At 38.4% G+C, this 20944-nt stretch overlaps 1 protein-coding gene across 1 annotated transcript in view; it reads left to right on the top strand.

Annotated features, from left to right (window-relative positions):
* Positions 1 to 20944, top strand: part of LOC140197066 (SH3 domain and tetratricopeptide repeat-containing protein 1) — a 109958-nt gene that overhangs the window by 35554 nt on the left and 53460 nt on the right. The window contains exons 8-9 of the mRNA XM_072256985.1: positions 5922 to 6055; positions 6971 to 7009. Coding sequence (XP_072113086.1) covers positions 5922 to 6055; positions 6971 to 7009 — 173 coding nt within the window. The remainder of the gene's footprint in view (positions 1 to 5921; positions 6056 to 6970; positions 7010 to 20944) is intronic.

The following is a 20944-nucleotide window of genomic DNA, read 5'->3' as shown; positions in this document are numbered from 1 at the left end:
TTTGGCCTATTTTGTCACATGCCTCCAAGTACCCTGAAACCACATCCTTGATAATGGACTCCAAATCTTTGCAATCACTGAACTAAGATTTGCTGGCCTATTTTTTTTTCCCTGTCTCTTTCCCATAAAGCGTGGAGTGACATTTAAAATTTTCCAGTCCTCTGGAACGATTCCAGAATCGAGTGATTGTTGAAAGAACATTACTAATGCCTCTACGGTCTCTTCAGCCACCTCTTTCAGAACGCTGGGATGTAGTCCATCTGGTCCAGGTGACTTATTTACCTTTAGACCTTTCAGGTTCCCAAGAACCTTCTTCATATAATAGCAATTATACTAACTTATGCCCCTGACGCTCGACTTTCTAGCATAGTGCTAGTGCCTTTCACAGTGAAGGCTGACACAAAGTATTTCTTGAGTTCTTCCACAATTTCTTTATCCCCATTACTACCTCTCCAGCGTCATTCATTCTCACCTCTCTTTTACTCCTTATATATCTGAAAAAACTTTTGGTGTCCTTTGATTGGCTAGCTTACCTTCATATCTTGCTTTCATATCTGGTGATAATTTGAAGAAAGGAGTCTAGCACTGAAATGTAGCTGGGAATCACTGTCAATTAGCTGAAGGTAAATTTAGGACTTTTGTGTTTGCGTGGGATTCCAGTGTTTGCAGACAGTAACGCAAACGCTGGCAGTCCCAGTTTGTGTTGCTGCGATTCTCCAATCCAGGCAAGGATTTATCAATACCATAGAAAGCAAAGATCACACAGCTCTAGTGAGTTATAGGGTAGCCAGGAAGGAGCTTAAGAATGGTATTTGGAGGGCTAGAAGAAGACATGAGAAGGCCTTGGTGAGTGGGATTAAGGAAAACCCCAAGATATTCTGCACATATTTGAAGTAAAGGAGGACGTCTCGAGTGAAGGTAGGACTGATCAGGGATAGACAAGGGAATGTGTGTCTGGTGTTAGAGGGGGAAGGACAGGTCCTTAATGAATACTTTGCTTCAGTGAGCGGGATCTTAACAATTGTGAGGACAGGCTGATATGCTGGAATGTGTTGACATCAAGAAAGAGAATGTATTGGAGCTTTTGAAAAACATGAAGCTAGATAAATCCATGGGGCTAGGCAGAATATAACACCAAACAATTGGAGAGTGATAAATGTTATTCCTTTGTTCGAGGAAAGGAATAAGGATAATCCTGGGAATTGTAGGCTGGTGAGTCTTACTTCAGTGATGGACAAATTATTGGAGAGGACTCTTAAAAACAGGATTTATGAGCATTTGGAGAAACATCATCTGATTAGGGATAGTCAGCATGGCTTTGTGAGAGGCAGGTCGTTCTTCACGCGCCTGATTGAATTACTTGAGGAAGTGACAAACAAGTTGGAGGTAGAACAGTGGTATGGTGTAATATAGATTTTAGTAAGGTGTTTGACAAGGTAGGCTTATTCAGAAAGTCAGGAGGCGTGGGATTCAGAATTGCCTTTCCCACAGAAGGTAAAGGGTTGTTGTAGATGGACCCTGTTCTGCCTGGAGGTTGCAAACCAGCAGTGTTCTGTGTGGATCTGTTGTGAGACTCCTGCTCCTTGTGATTTTTATAGATGACCAGAATGAGGAAATGGAGGGGTGGTTTAGGAAATTTGTAGATGGCATGATGGTTCGTGGTTTTGTAAATAGTGTAGAAGGTTGTTGTGATTGCAACATGACATTGACAGGATGCATAGCTGGGCTGAGAAGTGGCATTGAAACATAGAAATCTACAGTACATTACAGGCTCTTCTGCCCACAATGTTGTGCTGACTATGTAACCTACTCTAGAAAATGCCTAGAATTTCCTTACCACATAGCCCTCTTTTTTTCTAAACTCCATGTACCTATCTTTGGTCTCTTAAAAGACCTTATTGCATCTGCCTCTACCGCCTTCCATGCACCCACAACTCTATGTGAAAAATTTACCTCTGATATCCCCCTTGTTCCTACTTCCAAGCTCCTTAAAACTATGCCTTCTTGTGTTAGCCATTTCAGCCCTGGGGAAAAAGCCTCTGACTATCCTCACGATCAATGCCTGTCATCGTCCTGTACACCTCTATCAGGTCACCTCTCATCTTTCGTTGCTCCAAGCAGAAAAGGCCAAGTTCACTCAACCTATTCTCATAAGGCATGCTCTTCAATCCAGGCAACATCCTTGTAAATCTCCTCTGCACTCTCTCTATTGTATCCACATCCTTCCTGTAATGAGGTGACCAGAACTGAACACAGTACTCCAAGTGGAGTCTAACTGAGGTCTTGTAACATTATCTGTAACATTATCTCAGGGCTCTTGAACTCAATCCCATGGTTGATGAAGGCCAACACACCGTACGCCTTCTTAACAACACTGTCAACCTGCGCAGCAGCTAAGTCTTACCATTAATATTCTATCTTCAAATTTAAACTACTGGAATTAACCACTTAACACTTACTTGGGTTGAACTCCATCTGCCACTACTCAGCCCAGTTCTGCATCCTATTGATGTCCTGCGTCACCTATGACAACCCTCCAGACGATCCACAACACCCCCAACTTTTGTGTCATCAGAAAATTTACTAACCCATCCTTCTGCATTCTCATCCAGGTCATTTATAAAACTCACAAAGAGGAGGTGTCCCAGAACAGATCCCTGTGGAACACCAGTAGTCACCGCTCTACATGCAGAATACAAACTATTCACAACAATTCTTTACCTTCTGTGGGCAAGCCAGTTCTGTATCCACAAAGTAAGGTCTCATTGGATCCCATACATCCTTACTTTCTGAATGAGCCTCACATGGGGAACCTTATCAAATGCCTTACTAAAATCAATATACACTACATCCATTGCTCTGCCTTCATCAATGTGTTTTGTTACATCGTCAAAGAATTCAATCAGGCTCATAAGGCATGATCTGCCCTTGATAAAGCCACGCTGACTATCTCTAATCAGATTATGTCTCTCCAAATGCTCATAAATCTTGCCACTCAGGATCTTCTCCAACAACTTGCCCACCACTGAAGTAAGACTCACTGGTCTATAATTTCGTGGGTAATCTCTACTCCATTTCTTGAACAAAGGAACAATATTTGCAACCTTCCAATCCTTTGGTACTTCTCCCATCCCTATTGATGATACAAAGATCATTGCCAGAGGCTCAGCAATCTCCTCCCTCGCTTTCCACAGTAGCCTGGAGTATACAGTGCCATGCAAAAGTTTGGGCACCCTGGTCAAAATTTCTGCTACTGTGAATAGCTAAGCGATTTCCAAAAGGCATAAAGTTAAACATGACACATTTCTTTAATATTTTAAGCAAGGTTACTTTTTTAATTCCATCTTTTACAGTTTCAAAATAACAAAAAAGGAAAAAGGCCCGAAGTAAACGTTCGGGCACCCTACATATGGTCAGTACTTAGTAACACCCCCTTTGGCAAATATCACAGCTTGTAAATGCTTGTAGCCAGCTAAGAGTCTTTCAATTCTTGTTTGGGGGATTTCCGCCCATTCTTCTAGTTCTGAGAGGTTCTTGGGCCATCTTGCAAGCATTGCTCTTTTGAGGTCTATCCACAGAATTTCAATGATGTTTAGGTCAGGGGACTGTGAAGGCCACGGCAAAACTTTCAGCTTGCACCTCTTGAGGTAGTCCATTGTGGATTTTGAGGTGTGTTTCGGATCGTTATCCTGTTGTAGAAGCCATCCTCTTTTCATCTTCGGCTTTTTTACAGACAGTGTGATGTTTGCTTCCAGAATTTGCTGGTATTTAATTGAATTCATTCTTCCCTCTACCAGTGAAATGTTCCTTGTGCCACTGGCTGCAACACAAGCCCAAAGCATGATCGATCCACCCCCGTGCTTAACAGTTGGAGAGATGTTCTTTTCATGAAATTCTGCACCCTTTTTTTTCCAAAAAATTCATGAATTTCTCACCACAAAATTCAGTGTCAGAAGTTTGCAAAGGAACGTCTAAACAAGTCTGATGCATTTTGGAAACAGGTCCTGTGGGCTGATGAAGTTAAAGTAGAACTTTTTGGCCACAATGAGCAAAGGTATGTTTGGAGAAAAAAGGGTGCAGAATTTCATGAAAAGAACACCTCTCCCACTTATTTGGGTTAACTTTTAAAGAACAAAGACTAATAGCAAAAATTGCTGGGGTTCCCTTTGTTTATTTGAGACACTATGCCACTTAATTGGGGCAGGAGACTGTTGCCGAGCTTGTGTCATTCGCGTGTATTTATGCCCATTAGACGTTACGCTGTGCTTAGAGTGTACAGTTTTAAATAGCACCATTTGCATGTGTCTTTGTTCAAAAAGCAGTGATTTTCGTCACTGATAGTTGTTGAGAAATAAGCAGTAAGACAATTCCGAATTGTTTCTCTCAGTGTGGTTTCGAGCATTCAGGCTTGGAGATGCCAGAAATGGCCGGGGGTGAAAATGAGATTTTACTACTTCAGCAAGTTAGGAATGACAAAGAATTTGGAGGTATCATCAATGATCTTTAATGTTACAATTGAAATGAAGATTTGGAGGATGCAATGTATGAAGGCAGTCCATTACCCACACTAGGTGTTTGCGCTAAGTTTGCTCATTGCATACACTGGATGAATTTCTCTGTCAGTCACTATTGGGATCTAATATAATTTTGTAGTACTATTTGTAGTGTTCTAATTTGTTCTGTGTTTCATTTAAATACATAATTTGTTCCTCAGTTTCTTTTTTATATATTTTAAATACATTTAAATACATAATTTGTTCCTCAGTTTCTTTTTTATATGTTTTTAATTATTTCTATAACTATTTATTAAAGCTTGACTAATTAAGGCAGCCATTCATTTGGGCCAAAATATACTGGTCCTGATGTGTCCCAATTAACTGTATTCCGTAGTAACATTGTGTTATTTGAGCAACACCCGTACTGCTTGTTTGCTTGAAACATCTTTGCAAAATGGAGGGGATGTCTGGACTCAGGATATCTAAATAGCTTCTAATAGGAAATAAAGTCGACATTTAGATGGGTAATGATACTTTAAACTTACTGTAATTAGCTTCCCATTCCCTGGGAACACTACAAGACCTCAATGTTGTGATTTTGTTTTTGCTTCAATGCTGCAACAGTTGCTGAGCAATCTCCACACTAACTCTGCAGTGGATGATTCATAGCCTTCTAGCAATATTAAACCTGATAACTCTATATAAGGTGGTGCTTGGCTTCCTATTATTTTCTTCTCTCTGCATAGTTAAAATTATAAATTGGATGATTACACCGTTGAAAAAAAATGTTGCTCCAGTTAATATTGATAGAAGACCATAAGGTATAGAGGCAAAATTAGGCCATTTGGCCCATCAAGTCTGCTCTATCATTTTGTCATAACTGATCCATCGTCCCCTCAGTTCCAATCTCCTGCCTTCCCCCTGTATCCCTTCATGCCCTGACCAAACATGAATCTATCAACCTCTTCCTTAAATATATCCAATGACTTGGTTATATTGGGTATATTCTAGTGTGTGCATGATGCCCTCCACAGAATGTATTTCACTCAAACTCCAGTTATATACATATTTATTATTTTATGGTTGTGTTGAAATTGATATGATACTCTGTATTTTTAGATATTTCCTTGATATTACTGACCTCATTTGACTTTTCACATCAATGTGATATTTCAAACCTCTTTTATTGGTTTAGTAACTAGAACACACAATACACATTTGTATGATTGTGCACAGCTGTTAGTTCAATTTAGTGTTTGAATCACAGAATCAATGTATCCAGAGTCTCATTTTTAGTGTATGTATAAAACAAGGACCAAAGGTTAGGGTTTGCTGGGAGTACACATCAGAAACATCTTCACTAATCAGTAATCTATTGCATCTCCTTGAGGCTAATTGCAGGATTACCCACTGATTTGTCCACAGGGCAAAGGGTCCTCTGTTTGTTGATGAAGCAGAAAAATGTGTTTTTGAGAGCTGTGAAAAGTTCACCGAGGAAGATTCTATCAAATTGCTCAAGCAACTGGCACAGACTGATGTCGGCGTGGTTTATCAAATGGGTGAGTGTGGCGAATGCAATGTCCAATGAGCTTTCATTCAATTAAATTCATTTGCTTAATAACCTTCCTGTAACATTGGTTATTTCCTCTGAAACAGAATTAAGAAATTATTTGTCAGACTGCATTTTTTGTGCTTTATGTTCATCCCTCCTAAGGGTCTTTACGAATTTTTTTCCCTTTTTCTATGAGTTTGCTGCCTGGCAACTTTATATCTGCCTTCAGCTTCCAAGAGAAAAATACTCTGTGTTGCTGCTTTTCATCTGTTTAACCTGCATTGTTCCTTCACTGTACATGATTCTCTTAGTTTCTTTTGTTTTCCCTTTTTTCTACCACTCTGTCAGTTATTATGCATTGCCTTTTTCGTAGTTAGACCTTAAACTTTTTCCAGAAGTTGGCCAGCTTTTCAAGTTCAAAATGAAAAGTTCCCCCAAATGAATGTAGTCTTTCACCTTACCAGGTCCTATCTGTCTTGTCATCCAAAGCATTGTTTTTCAGACCGCTTAGTTGTCTCTGGAAGGTATTTTTTCCAAGTGGATTCTCCCTTTGCCCATTTTGATTGTTCTAAGTCAAAGTGGCCCATATCTTCAGTGTAGCATCAAAAAAAAATGGCAGTCAGTGCAGACTTCTGAGTGAACTGACCACTAGGATTCTGTGACAAGTTATGTTTTTCTGCCTGTTGTGTGTGCCATTTCCAGCTTGACATTAACCCAACAGACAAATGGAATATCATCCTTTTAAATTGAGACCCCTCATTTTATGAATTTTTAAATGTTTAAGTGAATGCAATATTTAAGAAATTATCAGCTTTCTTTGGGGATGCTCTTTTAATTTTTTTTCAAACTTCACAACATTCTGATCATGTAATTTGCTGCATTAGTAGCTGTGTTACTCACAATTATATTATTCTATATCCAGATAAAATGGAACTGAGGAATTCCCAGGAGGATGTAAAAGGTAATAAAACAGAAATCTCCAATGCTAATTGAACAGTAATTTACATCATCTAAACATTACACATTAATGTTGTCATTAAATAATAATATGCAATGTAAATTTGAGAACATTGATTTCAGAATAATGTCAACTTATTACCACATTCCTTTTTGAAATGTTGGCACCACTATTCATTGAACTGGGGACAGTTTTGTAAACTAGCCCTCTCTGGCTAGTTAAGGTGGCAAATGTGTGATGCATTTGAATGTGCTCCCTATTCCTGCCCACCTTTAGGCTCTGTGTCCATTGACAAAGCTGGCATTTAGACGCTGACAGTGTCTCACCTCCAGGCGGCATCTCGCCATGCAGTTTGTCTTACTGAGCTGAAGGCCTCTAACAGGCAGGTCCTTTCAGAAGCAGGAGAAATAATTGATTGGTAACTTGTGTGTACAAATTATTTTTAGTTTTAACCTACTGAGATCATAAGTGCGCTAATATGGGATGCCAAAAAAATGGCTAAGAAGTCTATTTATGCTATTAGATTTGTAGTAAAGTACTGCACAGCAACAGGACTTTGGCCCATCTAGTCCTGTTGAACCATTTAAACTGCCTTCTCCCATTGACCTGCACCAGGACCATAGCCCTCCGTACCGTGCCCAAACATGTACCTATCCAAACTTCTCTGAAATATTGAAATTGATCTTGCATACACCACTCACACTGGCAACTCGTTCCACACTTTCACGACCCTCTGAGTGAAGAAGTTTCCCCTCGTTCCCCTTAAACATTTCATCTTTCACTCTAAACCCTTGACCTCGAGTTGTTGTCCCACCCAATCTCAATGGAAAAAGCCGACTTGTCTTTACCCTATCTATACTCCTCATAATTTTGTATCCCTTTCTCAAATCCTCAACCTTCTACTTTCTAGGATGCAAAGTCCTAACTATTTTTCCTATAAATCAGGCCCTCAAGTCCTGGCAACATCCTTGTAAATTTTCTCTGCACTCTTTTAGTCTTATTTACATCTTTCCTGTAAGTAGGGGACCAAAACTGCACACAATACTCTAAATTAGGTCTCACCAGTGACTTGTACAATTTCAAAACAACTTCCCAACTCCTGTACTCAATACTTTGATATTTGTAGACCAATTTGAAGCTTTCTTTATGACCCAATTTGCCTGCGAAGCCACTTTCAAGGAATTATGGATCTGTATTCCCAGATCCCTCTGTTCTACAATTTTAGTGCCATCTGCAAATTTGCTGACCCACAGTTTACCACAGTGTCATCCAGACTGTTGATATAGATGACAAACAACAACAGACCCAGCACCGATCCCAGGTAGCACTCCACTAGTCACAGACTCCCAATCAGATAGGCAACTATTCAGCAGCATTCATCTTCCCATCAATTCCGACCAGAGTTCTAGTCCCTGCCGCTGAAATGCATTCCCAATGCACAATATGACCTCTACCGTAGTTAACAGTAGATTATAGTATTACTTGACTGATGTACAGCATTAGATTTACACCACATATACCATTAAGGAGAAAGCATATCTTTGCCCATAAAGACTTTGCAAAGTGTCACTTAGTAGATACTGTAATGATGTTGAAGAAGGCCTTGTGGTTGAATGAGAACGAAGTGGAACTTTTAGGTCTGAACAGTAAACAGTATGTGTAGGGTAAATGTAATGCTGTGCATCAGCCAGGTAACACCATCCCTACTGTAAAGTATGGTGGAGGTAGCATCATACTATAGCAATGCTTTTCAGCAGCCTGGACTAGAAATCAGGTCAGGATTGAAGGGAAGATGAATGCTGCTAAATACAGATAGATCCTGGATTAAAAACCTGCTGGCCTCTGCCAGAAAGCTTAAACTGGGGAGAACATTTCTTTCAGCAGGACAGCGACCCAAAGCACAGTGCCAGAGCAACTATGGGGTGGCTTCAAGTGAAGGAAATTGATGTCCTTGAGTGGCCCAGTCAGAGTCTTGACCTTAACCCCATTGAACATCTCTGGCAAGACGTCAGGATGCTGTCCACTGCTGTTTCCTCACTAACCTGGCACAGCTTGAGCAATTTTGCAAGGAGAAATGGGCATATCTTGCTCTTACATCTTACATTGTGCAAAGCTAATAGAGACTTGGCCAAATAAAGACTATTGGCTGTAATAGTAGCAAGAGGTGGTTCAACTAAGTACTGAGCAAAGGGGGATGAATACTTTTGAACTGCTGACATTTTAGTTTTTGACTTTTTAGTTTGTCATGCTTTACAATTTTCCCTGTTGTCTGGGCTCTGCTGTGAAAAAAGGAGCATGTGGTTCACAAATAATAATTCTTAATTAAATTGATCAAAATCCATAGTTGTGTAGTACTCACTTATGTCAACAAAGGGTTGGGGCTGAATACTTTTTCAAGGCACTGTACTCCTCAAGTATCTCAATTGTTCCTACTTGCCTATACCTGTTGTGCACTTTTTTAAAAAAACTAGGGTCTCAATATCTCTTGAATACCAAGGTTCCCTAAACCTGCTATTCTTGCCTTTTATTCTGACAGGGATATACAAACTCTACTCTCAAGATTTCACTTTAGAAGGCCTCCCACTTACCAAGTATACCTTTGCCAGAAAACAATCTGCCAGATCCTTTCTGATACCATCAAAAAGGGCCTTCTGCAATGTAGAATCACAACCTTAGGAGTAGACCATAAAACCATAAGACATGGGAGCAGAATTAGGCCATCTGGCCCATTGAGTCTGCTCTGCCATTCAATCATGGCTGATTTTTAAAAAAATCTCCTCCTCCACCCCAGTTCTCCCCATAACCTTTGATGCCATGCACCCAACGACCTGGCTCCACAGCTGCATGTGGCAACAAATTCCACAAATTCACCACACTTTGGCTAAAGAAATTTCTCCACATCTCTGTTTTGAAAGAGCACCCCTCTATCCTGAGGCTGTGTCCTCTTGTCCTAGACTCTCCCACCATGATAAACACATCTATTTCCATATCTACTCTGTCTAGGCCTTTCAACATTTGAAAGGTTTCGATGAGATCCCCCCTCATCCTTCTGAATTCCAGTGAGTACGAGGCCAGAGCCATCAAATGTTCCTCATATGATAACCCTTTCATTCCCGGATCACCCTTGTGAACCTCCTCTGGACCCTCTCCAATGCCAGCACATCTTTTCTAAGATGAGGGGCCCCAAACTGTTCACAATACTCAAAGGGAGGCCTCACCAATGCCTTATAAAGCCTCAGCATCACATCCTTGCTCTTGTATTCTAGACCCCTTGAAATGAATGCTAACATGGCATTTGCCTTCCTCACCACCGACTCAACCTGCATGTTAACCTTCAGGGCATTCTGCACAATGGCTCCCAAGTCCCTCTGCATCTCAGATTCCTGGATTTTCTCTCCATTTAGAAAGAAGTCTGCACATTTACTTCTACTACCAAAGTGCATGACTATGCATTTTTCAACATTGTATTTCATTTGCCACTTTCTGGCCCACTCTCCTAATCTGCCTAAGTCCTTCTGCATCCTATCTGTTTCCTCAACACTACACCCCCCCCCCCACCAATCTTTGTATCATTTGCAAACTTGACAACAAAGCCATCTATTCCATCATCTAAATCATTGATATACAGCATAAAAAGAGATGGTCCCAACACCGACCCCTTCGGAACACCACTAGTCACTGGCAGACAACCAGAAAAGGATTAGACTATCCTTTTCCTTAATTATTTTGAAACTAATGCATTATGATCATCAGATGCAAAGTGTTCCCCTACACAAACTTCTGCCACCTACCATGTTTCATTCCCTAATAGGAGATCTAGTATCTAGTTGGGACTTCTATTTACTAATTAGGAAACTTTCCTGAACATACTTGACAAACTCTTTCTCACTTAGCCCTTTGCCAGTATGGGAGTTCTATTCAATATGTGTGTGGAAAGTTAAAATGACCTACTATCACAACCTTGTGTTTCTTGCAACTATTTGTGATCCTTCTACAACTTTGCTCTCTAAATCCTGCGGATTGTTGGGTGATCTGATGTATAATCCCATTAATGTGGTCATACATATCTTATTTCCCAGTTCTACACATAAAGCCACACTAGATAAGCTCTCCAGTCTGTCCTGTCTGAACACTGACATGACATGACACTTTCCCTAAGGTAATGTCACCTCGCTCCCATTAATCCCTCCCACTGTATCATGTCGAAAACAATGGAACCCTGGAACATTGAGCTGCCAGTCCTGCCCCTCCTGCAACCAAGTCTCACCAATGGCTACAATATCATAACTCCATGAGTTGACCCATGCCCTGAGCTCATCTGCCTTCTCTACAGTCCTGTTGCATTGAAATATACACAGCTCAGAACATCAGCCACACCATGTTCAACCCTTTGATCCCTGACTTTGTATGTAGGCTTAACAACATCTTTCTCCACAACCATCCACTATATGTTCTGGCGTTCTAGATTCCATCAATAATCAGCATATAAAAATATAAGTAACTCTAAGTTCTACTTATAATTGCAGGTGCTTTGCTTTGCAGGGATACAACTGTTTAATCGAGTGACAAACTGCGGGTTTGAGGCCCTAAAGTCCAAGTGTAAAAGTACTTGTAAAATGTGGTTCGATAAGGAGATTCGAGGCTTGATGTCATGGGCTGGCATGTAACTATGAGAGTGAACTTGCAGGAAATTATCTTCCCAAATGTGTTCTCTGGATGATAGAACCCAAGGATTGGTGAAGAGTGATGTAAGCATTTTGTAAACAACAGTCAGATGGAACGAAGGGGAATCCTGAGGATGATGGATGAATGCTTTCGGAGCAATTTCTTTTCCACTGGGTAGTGCTGACTACTGGACTGTTGTCAGAGCTGTACACAGCCCGGCAGATTTCATTGCACTCCTCACTTGCCCATTTTGTAGATGGTGGAAGGTCTTAATGTCACTCAAGGCAGGATAATCAGCCTCCAACCTCCTTTGTACTTGTGGTATTTCAGTGCTTGACCAGGTGAAATTTCTTGTCAATTACTGGTGTAGAATTACTCTATTGTATTGCCATTGAATACGTTCCGTCTGCTGGAAATACTGTTTGCCTGACAGTTGTTAAGCCTCAGTGGGTCTTGCTGCATGCAGGGAAAGGCAGCGCATCATCTGATGAGTTGCAAATGGAAATAGTGAAATTGGAAAGTGTATCCTGGGCCAATAGTCCAGAGTCGCAATTGTTAGTCCAGTAACAGCATGTTGTGCTGTAGAGCTTATGATAATGTGTAAATTATTACAATTCTGATTACATGAAGCTCTTGTATAATGTGTATTTTAGAAATATAAAAATTTGTAAGGTCATTGTAATGTGGAAATTTGGTAAAGTATTTATCTCTTTCAATATTTTTATTAGTTTCTGCATAGAAGAATGCAGAGTACAAGAAGATATATATTATTAATCAAAAGAAAAAAATAAAATAGTACCAAATACATTGTATTAAAAATACAGTTACAGTCACAAAACCCTGTATTCATATAAATAAAATTAAATCATAATATTGAAATATAATAATTTTGTTATACAGAAAAAAAAATCTAAACCCACTACCAAAGTCAGAGCTGTTAGGAAAAGCAAGAAAAAAGGGGGAAAACCCTTATCATATAATAAAATATATTATTAACCACCATCTGTACTGTTACAACAAATCAAAGGTTTTGAAAATAACTCAAAAAATGGTCCCCACAATGTATAAAAGTCTTGGCTAGATTCAAAAACTGAACAACAGATCTTCTCTAAATTTAAGCATGACATAACATCATGTAACCATTGAGTATGAGTAGGCGGAACAGCATTCTTCCATTTAAGCAAGAGCTATAAGCGAAATAAAAGCCAAAATATGCAAATCAGGTGTCTCTAAAATAAAGTCTTTTTCTCCAACAATACCAAATAATGCGGTCAAAGGGTTAGGCTTAAAATTTACCTTGAAAAGTACCGAGAAAGTTTGAAGTACTTCCTTCCAGTATCTTTCAAAGCTCGGACATGTCCAAAACATGTGAATTAATGAAGCTTCTCTATTATTACATCTATCACAGAAAGGCGATGTATCCAAATAAAAATGAGGTAGCTTATCTTTAGACATGTGAGCCCTATGAACCACTTTAAATTGTCAGAGGGAATGATGGGCACATAACGATGAAGTGTTAACCAATTTAAAAATTTCATTCCAAGTTTCGTCAGAGATTGATGTCTGTAAATCTTGTTCCCAAAGATTTTTAATTTTGTCTATAGGAGCATTTCTCATTCCTAGCAACATACCATAATTATTGGATATTGATCCTTTATAAAAAGGTTTCAAATTAAAAATTACGTCTAATAAGTCCTTATCGGAACTTATAGGAAATGTATATAATTGAGAAGCAGAAAGCCTCTAATTTGTAAATAATGAAAACAGTGAGTTTTGGGTAAACTATATTTAGCTGACATTTGCTCAAACGAAAGAAGACTTCCTCCAACAAACAAATCCTGGAAGCATTTAATACCCAATCTATCCCATTCTTTAAAAACTGAATCGGTCATGGAAGGTATAAAAAAATAGAACAAATGAGACTAGACAAAGAAAATCTCAATAGACCAAAGAATTTCCTAAATTGTACCCAGATCCTCAAAGTATGTTTAACTACCAAATTTTCAGTTAGTTTACTAAAGGAGTGAGGATCGGAGAAGAGAAATAATAGAAAATTTATTGACAGAGTTGGCTTCTAAAGAAACTCATATCGGACTGTCCTCACGGTTAATAAATTATGTCCAAAACGTAAGATTTCATATATTGACTGTCCAATAACAAAACCTAAAATTTGATAAAACTAAACTTCCATTCTTAGATTTTTGAAGATGAGCTTTATTTAGTCCAGAATGTTTGGTTTTCCATAGATAAGAAGATATAATAGAATCGAGAGAATCAAAAAAAGATTTAGGAATAAAAACGGGTAATGCCTGAAAAAGGTATATAAATTTAGGTAAAATGTTCCTTTTAATAGAGTTGATTCAGCCAATCAAGGATAACGAGAAAGGCGACCAGTTTGATAGTGTCCTTTTTACAAAATTCAGTAAGGTAAAGAAATTTTCATTAAATAGGTATTTATAATTCTTGGTAATTGTTACACCCAAACAGGCAAGTTGATTTCTTACAATTTTAAAAGGAAGGTTAGTATTAATTGATAACAAATTATTCAGAGGAAAAAGTTCACTCTTATGTAAATTCAATTTGTATCTAGAACACTGGCTAAAACAAGAAAGTAGAGAAAGCACAGGAGGTAGTGAAGTCTCGGTATTAGAAATAAAAAGTAATAGGTCATCAGCATAAAGTGAAACTTTATGAACAGTCCCTCTCCTTAGAATACCAGTAATATCATTAGATTCTCAAAAAGCAATGGCTAAGGGTTCTAAAGCCAAATCAAAGAGCAAAGGGCTCAGGGGACAACCTTGTCTAGTTCCACGTTGAAATTTAAAAGGTTTGGAATACTGAAAATTAGTAAGGGCCCTAGCAGAAGGAGATAGATAAAGTAATTTAATCTATTGAATATAATCGGGCCAAAAATTAAATTTTTCTAAAGTCACACAGACCGAAGGTGTAGGGTAGAAGGAAGAAAAAGATAACAAAGTGTGTGCTCTATTAGGAACAAACAGAGAGTAAGAGGTGGAGAGTTTCTTAAATGCATCTATTTTAATGCTAGGAGCATTGTAAGAAAGGTGGATGAGCTTAGAGCATGGGTTGATACCTGGAAATATGATGTTGTAGCTATTAGTGAAACATGGTTGCAGGAGGGGTGTGATTGACAACTAAATATTCCTGGATTTCGTTGCTTCAGGTGTGATAGAATCGGAGGGGCAAGAGGGGGAGGTGTTGCTTTGCTTGTCAGAGAAAATATAACAGCAGTGCTTTGGCAGGATAGATTAGAGGACTCATCTAGGGAGGCTATTTGGGTGGAATTGAGGTATGGGAAAGGTGTAGTGATGCTTATAGGGGTGTATTATAGACCACCTAATGGGGAGCGAGAATTGGAGGAGCAAATTTGTAAGGAGATAGCAGATATTTGTAGTAAGCATAAGGTTGTGATTGTGGGAGATTTTAACTTTCAACACATTGACTGGGAAGTTCCATTCTGTAAAAGGGCTGGATGGTTTGGAGTTTCTCAAATGTGTGCAAGATAGTTTTCTGCAGCAATACATAGAGGCACCAACTAGAGAAGGGGCAGTGTTGGATTTCCTGTTAGGAAATGAGATAGGGCAGGTGACGGAGGTATGTGTTGGGGAGCACTTCGGGTCCAGTGATCACAATACCATTAGTTTCAATATAATTATAGAGAAAGATAGGACTGGACCTAGGGTTGAGATTTTTGATTGGAGAAAGGCTAACTTTGAGGAGATGTGACAGGATTTAGAAGGAGTGGGTTGGAACAAATTGTTTGATGGGAAGGATGTAATAAAGAAATGGAGGTCATTTAAAGGTGAAATTTTGAGGGTACAGGATCTTTATGTTCCTGTTGGGTTGAAAGGGAAGGTTAAAATTTCGAGGGAGCCATGGTTTTCAAGGGATATTGGAAACTTGGTTTGGAAAAAGAGAGGGATCTTCAATAAATATAGGCAGCTTGGAGTAAATGAGGTGCTTGAGGAATATAAAGAATGTAAAAAGAATCTTAAGAAAGAAATTAGAAAAGCTAAAAGAAGATACGAGGCTGCATTGGCAAGTAAGGTGAAAATAAATCCAAAGGGTTTCTACAGTTATATTAATAGCAAAAGGATAGTGAGGGATAAAATTGGTCCCTTAGAGAATCAGAGTGGACGGCTATGTGCAAAGCCAAAAGGGATGGGGGAGATTTTGAACAATTCCTGTTTTTCAGTATTCACCAAAGAGAAGGATATTGAATTGTGTAAGGTAAGGGAAACAAGACGGGTAGTTATAGAAAGTATGATGTTTAAGGAAGAGGAAGTACTGGCACTTTTAAGGATTATAAAAGTGGATAAGTCTCTGGGTCCGGACAGGATATTCCCTAGGACCTTGAGGGAAGTTAGTGTGGAAATTGCAGGGGCTCTGACAGAAATATTTCAAATGTCATTAGAAACAGGGATGGTGCCGGAGGATTGGCGTATTGCTCATGCTGTTCCATTGTTTAAAAAGAGTTCTAAGAGTAAACCTAGCAAATATCGGCCTGTGAGTTTGACGTCAGTGTTGGGTAAATTGATGGAAAGTATTCTTACAGATGGCATATATAATTATCTGGTTAGACAGGGTCTGATTAGGAACAGTCAACATGGATTTGTGCGTGGAAAGTCATGTTTGACAGATTTTATTGAATTTTTTGATGATGTTATTAGGAAAGCTGATGAGGGTAAAGCGGTGGATGTTGTCTATATGGACTTCAGTAAGGCCTTTGACAAAGTTCCACACAGAAGGTTAGTTAGGAAGGTTCAATCATTAAGTATTAATATCGAAGTAGTGAAATGGATTCAGCAGTGGCTGGATGGGAGACGCCAGAGAGTAGTGGTGGATAACTGTGTGTCAGATTGGAGGACAGTGTCTAATGGTGTGCCTCAGGGTTCTGTACTGGGTCCAATGTTGTTTGTAATATATCTTAATGTCCTGGATGATGGGGTGGTAAATTGGATTAGTAAGTATGCAAATGATACTAAGATAGGTGGAGTTGTGGATAATGAAGTAGGTTTTCAAAGCTTGCAGAGAGATTTAGACCACTTAGAAGAGTGGGCTGAAAGATGGCAGATGGAGTTTAATGCTGAAAAATTTGAGGTGCTACATTTTGGTAGGACTAATCAAAATAGGACATACATGGTAAATGGTAGGGCATTGAAGAATGCAGTAGAACAGAGGGATCTAGGAATAATGGTGCATAGTTCCCTGAAGGTGGAATCTCATGTGGATAGGATGGTGAAGAAAGCTTTTGGTTTGTTGGCTTTTATTATTCAGAGCATTGAGTATAGGAGTTGGGATGTAATGTTGAAATTGTGTAAGGCATTGGTAAGGCCAAATTTGGAGTATTGTGTGCAGTTCTAGTCACTGAATTATAGGAAAGATGTCAATAAAATTGAGAGAGTACTGAGGAGATTTACTAAAATGTTGCCTGGGTTTCATCTCCTAAGTTACAGAGAAAGATTGAACAAGTTGGGTCTTTATTCTTTGGAGTGTAGAAGGTTGAGGGGGGATTTGATAGAGGTGTTTAAAATTATGAGGAGGATAGATAGAGTTGATGTGGATAGGCTTTTTCCATTGAGAGTAGGGGAGATTCAAACAAGAGGACATGAGTTGAGAGTTAAAGGGCCAAAGTTTAGGGGTAACATGAGGGGGAACTTCTTTACTCAGAGAGTGGTAGCTGTGTGAAACGAGCTTCCAGCAGAAGTGGTTGAGGCAGGTTCGATGTTGTCACTTAAAGTTAAATTGGATAGCTATATGGACAGGAAAGGAATGGAGGGTTATGGGCTGAGTGCAGGTCGGTGGGACTAGGTGAGAGTTAGATTTCGGCACGGACTAGAAGGGCTGAGATGGCCTGTTTCCGTGCTGTAATTGTTATATGGTTATATGGTTTTAAATAAATAATTCCATTCAACCTGATCAAAAGCCTTCTCAGCGTCCAAAGAAATCATACGTTCCGATATCTCCTTAGAAGGGGAATAAATAATGTTTAATTAACGACGAATATTAAAGTGGGAATATCGATTTTTAATAAATCTTGTCCGATCATCAGAAATGACATATGGTAAAATATTTTCAAATCTACGGGCCAGAACTTTGGTTAGGGTTTTAGTATCAACATTAAGTAAAGAGATTGGTCTGTATGAAGACCATTCAGTTGGGTTCTTATTCTTTTCAAGAATAAGCGAAATAGAAGCTTCATAAAAAGATTGTAGCAACCTACCCAACTTAAAAGAGTCCGAAAAAACTGCACATAAATGAGGTATAAGCAGTGAGGAAAAAGCCTTATAAAATTCTGCAGAAAATCCATCAAGGCCCGGAGCCTTCCTTGAGTGCAAGGAATGTACAGCCTCGGCAATTTCCTCATACGAAATAGGTTGATCCAACTCTTTTCGGTTATAAACAGAAAGTGTAGGAATGCTTAATTGATCTAAAAAATTATTAGTTACCGTGTTATCTTTGGGAGGGTCAGAACTATAATGTTTAGAATAAAATTCTTTAAAAATATTGTTTATTTCTAAATGGTCAGTTGTCCTATCACCATTGGCTTTACAAATTTCTTTAATTTGCCGTTTAGCTATAAAGGTTTTTAATTGGTTAGCCAATAATTTACTTGTTTTGTCTCTGTGGATATAAAATTGACTTTTATCTTTTAAAAGCTGAGTTTCAATTGGATATGTTAAAAGAAGATCATATTTAATTTGAATTTCAACATGCTTTTTATATAAAGCAGGATCTGCAGCCAGGGCATATTTTTGGTCTAATTGTTCTAACTGATTAGCTAACTCAATTCTCTCTCTATTAGCTTTTTTCTTGACACTTGCAGTATTGGAAATAATTTGACCTCTAATACAAGCCTTAAAGGCATCCCATATAATAAGACTAGAAGTCTCTTCCAAAGTATTCTCTTCAAAAAAAAAGAATAATTTGTTTCTCCAGAAATTTTAAGAAATCTTTATCAGATAACAAAGTTAAATTAAAACGGCAAGATCTGTTTATTTGAGAAAGACCTGGGAGATTTAAAGATAAAAACACTGGAGCATGATCTGAAACAGCAATTTCTTTATACTCACAGGATCGAACTGAAGGAGTCATTTGACTATCAATAAAAAAGTAATCAATCCTGGAATATGTATGATGGACATGAGAAAAAAATGAATACTCCTTATCTAGTGGATATAAGAAACACCATACATCAACAATTTCATTAAAAAAGATTGAATGAATAAAAGCTGATTTATTAGGTGTTGCTGTTTTAAAAGATGACCTATCTAAAACTGGATCTAACCAACAATTAAAATCTCTTCCCATCACCAATGAGTAAAGGCTCAAATCTGGCAGGAACAAAAAAAAACGCTCAAAAATTCCTGGAACAGCCGTATTCGGAGCATACAGATTGGCAAATACCATTAATTTATTATATAATTTTCCTGACACTATGACAAAACGCCCATTGGTATCAGACACTACTTTATGTTGGACAAAGGGAGCTGTATTATCCATAAAAATCGAAACTTCTCTAGACTTAGCCTGGAGAGAGGAGTAAAACTATAGTTCTTTCCATCTACTGAAAAGATGTAAGTTGTCACAATTATGTATGTGTGTTTCTTGTAAAAAAAATAATAATTGGGGCCTTAAGTTTTTTAATATAGGCAAAAGTCTTATCCCACTTCACAGGGTGATTTAATCCTTTCACGTTAAGACTGAATAAGTTAATAGTATGACCCATTATTAGTACTATTTAATAGAGAAATTAAAGTAATAACCAGTAAAATGAACATTAATACCAAACAATAAGCCTTGAAATAGGGTAACCAAGCAACAGATTTGGCTAACATCTCAAAACAGCTCCCAGAAAAAGACACCCCCCCCCCCCTTCCCAAAGTCAGAAGTCCAGCCAAAAGAAGGCTGGCCGCTACAGCTAATGACATCACCCTCCCAAAACAACCAGCTGATTTGACTCCTAATTAATTTCAAGGCCAACTGTATTCCAGGCTAGACTAAATAACAGCCAAAAAAAAACTTAACCCTCATAACAAGAACACAAATAGATTAATTATTACAGTTTCAAAACAATAGAATGAAAAATACCCAAACTAAGCCATATTGATTTTAAAAAAACCCTCAAAGTGTATGAAATAATAAAAAAGCTTATCAAAATTCATAACGTAATCACATTGGGTATTAACTCATTAAAACCTTATTCTCTAAGTAAAGCATTTAAATCATAAGGAAGTTTAGCTGCGAAGGTTCACCAAAAGTAAGAGAAGCTATTATTCATATAGCAAGATACTAAACAGTCAATCCATTGTTTTTAAGAAATCCTGGGCTTCTTCACTCGAGTGAAACCATTCTTTAGAATCATCTTACAGAGTGATTCTAAGATGAGCAGGATAACGAAGAGATAGCTTTAAACCTTTGTTAAAAAGTTCCAACATAACCTCCTTGCACTTAGCACGCTCATTCATGTCCTCGGGTGAAAAATGCTCAACAATCCTAACCTTCTGACCCTTGTAATCAATCATTCCTCTTCAATGAGATTCACAAATTAAATGTTCCTTTGTTTGAAATTCATGAATACAAATTATAACTGATTGGGTTTGGCTCCCGGAGGTGGTCTGGGCACGGGCGATCTATGGGCTCGATCGATCATAGGTGCAGATGGTAAGATTTTAGGAAATAATTGTACCAAAAAGCTTGCAAAGAATTCAGTAGGTTGATCACCTTCTGTTAGCTCTTCAAGACCCAGAATTCATAGGGTATTTCTTCTGTTTCTGTCTTCTAAATCGATAATCTTCTGTCTTAATTTCTCATTAGATTTAGATTGCCTTTTATAGAGCTTTTGCAGGTCATCCATTCTTGCATCCAAAATCGTCAGAGTTTCTTCATTCTCTTCTATTTGTTTATCATGCTCAGTTAAGGTTTTTTGAATAGAATCCAATTTTGCGTCCATTAGTTTAAATTCAGTATTTTCGAAGCAAATCCATTATAGAATCCAAGGATGCAGGAGCATCTTTTTTAGTACCTTTGGCACCCCTCGTACTCATAGTAAAAAATATCACGTTTAAAGGTGAGGTTTCAAAACAGATTGGAAACAGTAAAGTAAGTGAGATAGGAGTGACTGCAAGAAGCTGTTACTCTATTCACAACCAGCAGGAGAGTTGGTAAAGTATTTATAACATTGTGGTATTAGCCATTCAATTGCTATGGTTTTGCTTCTTATTTATGATAAATAACCTCTTCCTCTTGCAG

The sequence above is a fragment of the Mobula birostris genome, chromosome 4 (genome assembly GCF_030028105.1).
Source record: "Mobula birostris isolate sMobBir1 chromosome 4, sMobBir1.hap1, whole genome shotgun sequence".
Lineage (NCBI taxonomy): Eukaryota > Metazoa > Chordata > Chondrichthyes > Myliobatiformes > Myliobatidae > Mobula > Mobula birostris.
The sequence above is the reverse complement of the archived record's forward strand: the minus strand, read 5'-3'. Positions and strand labels throughout refer to the sequence as shown.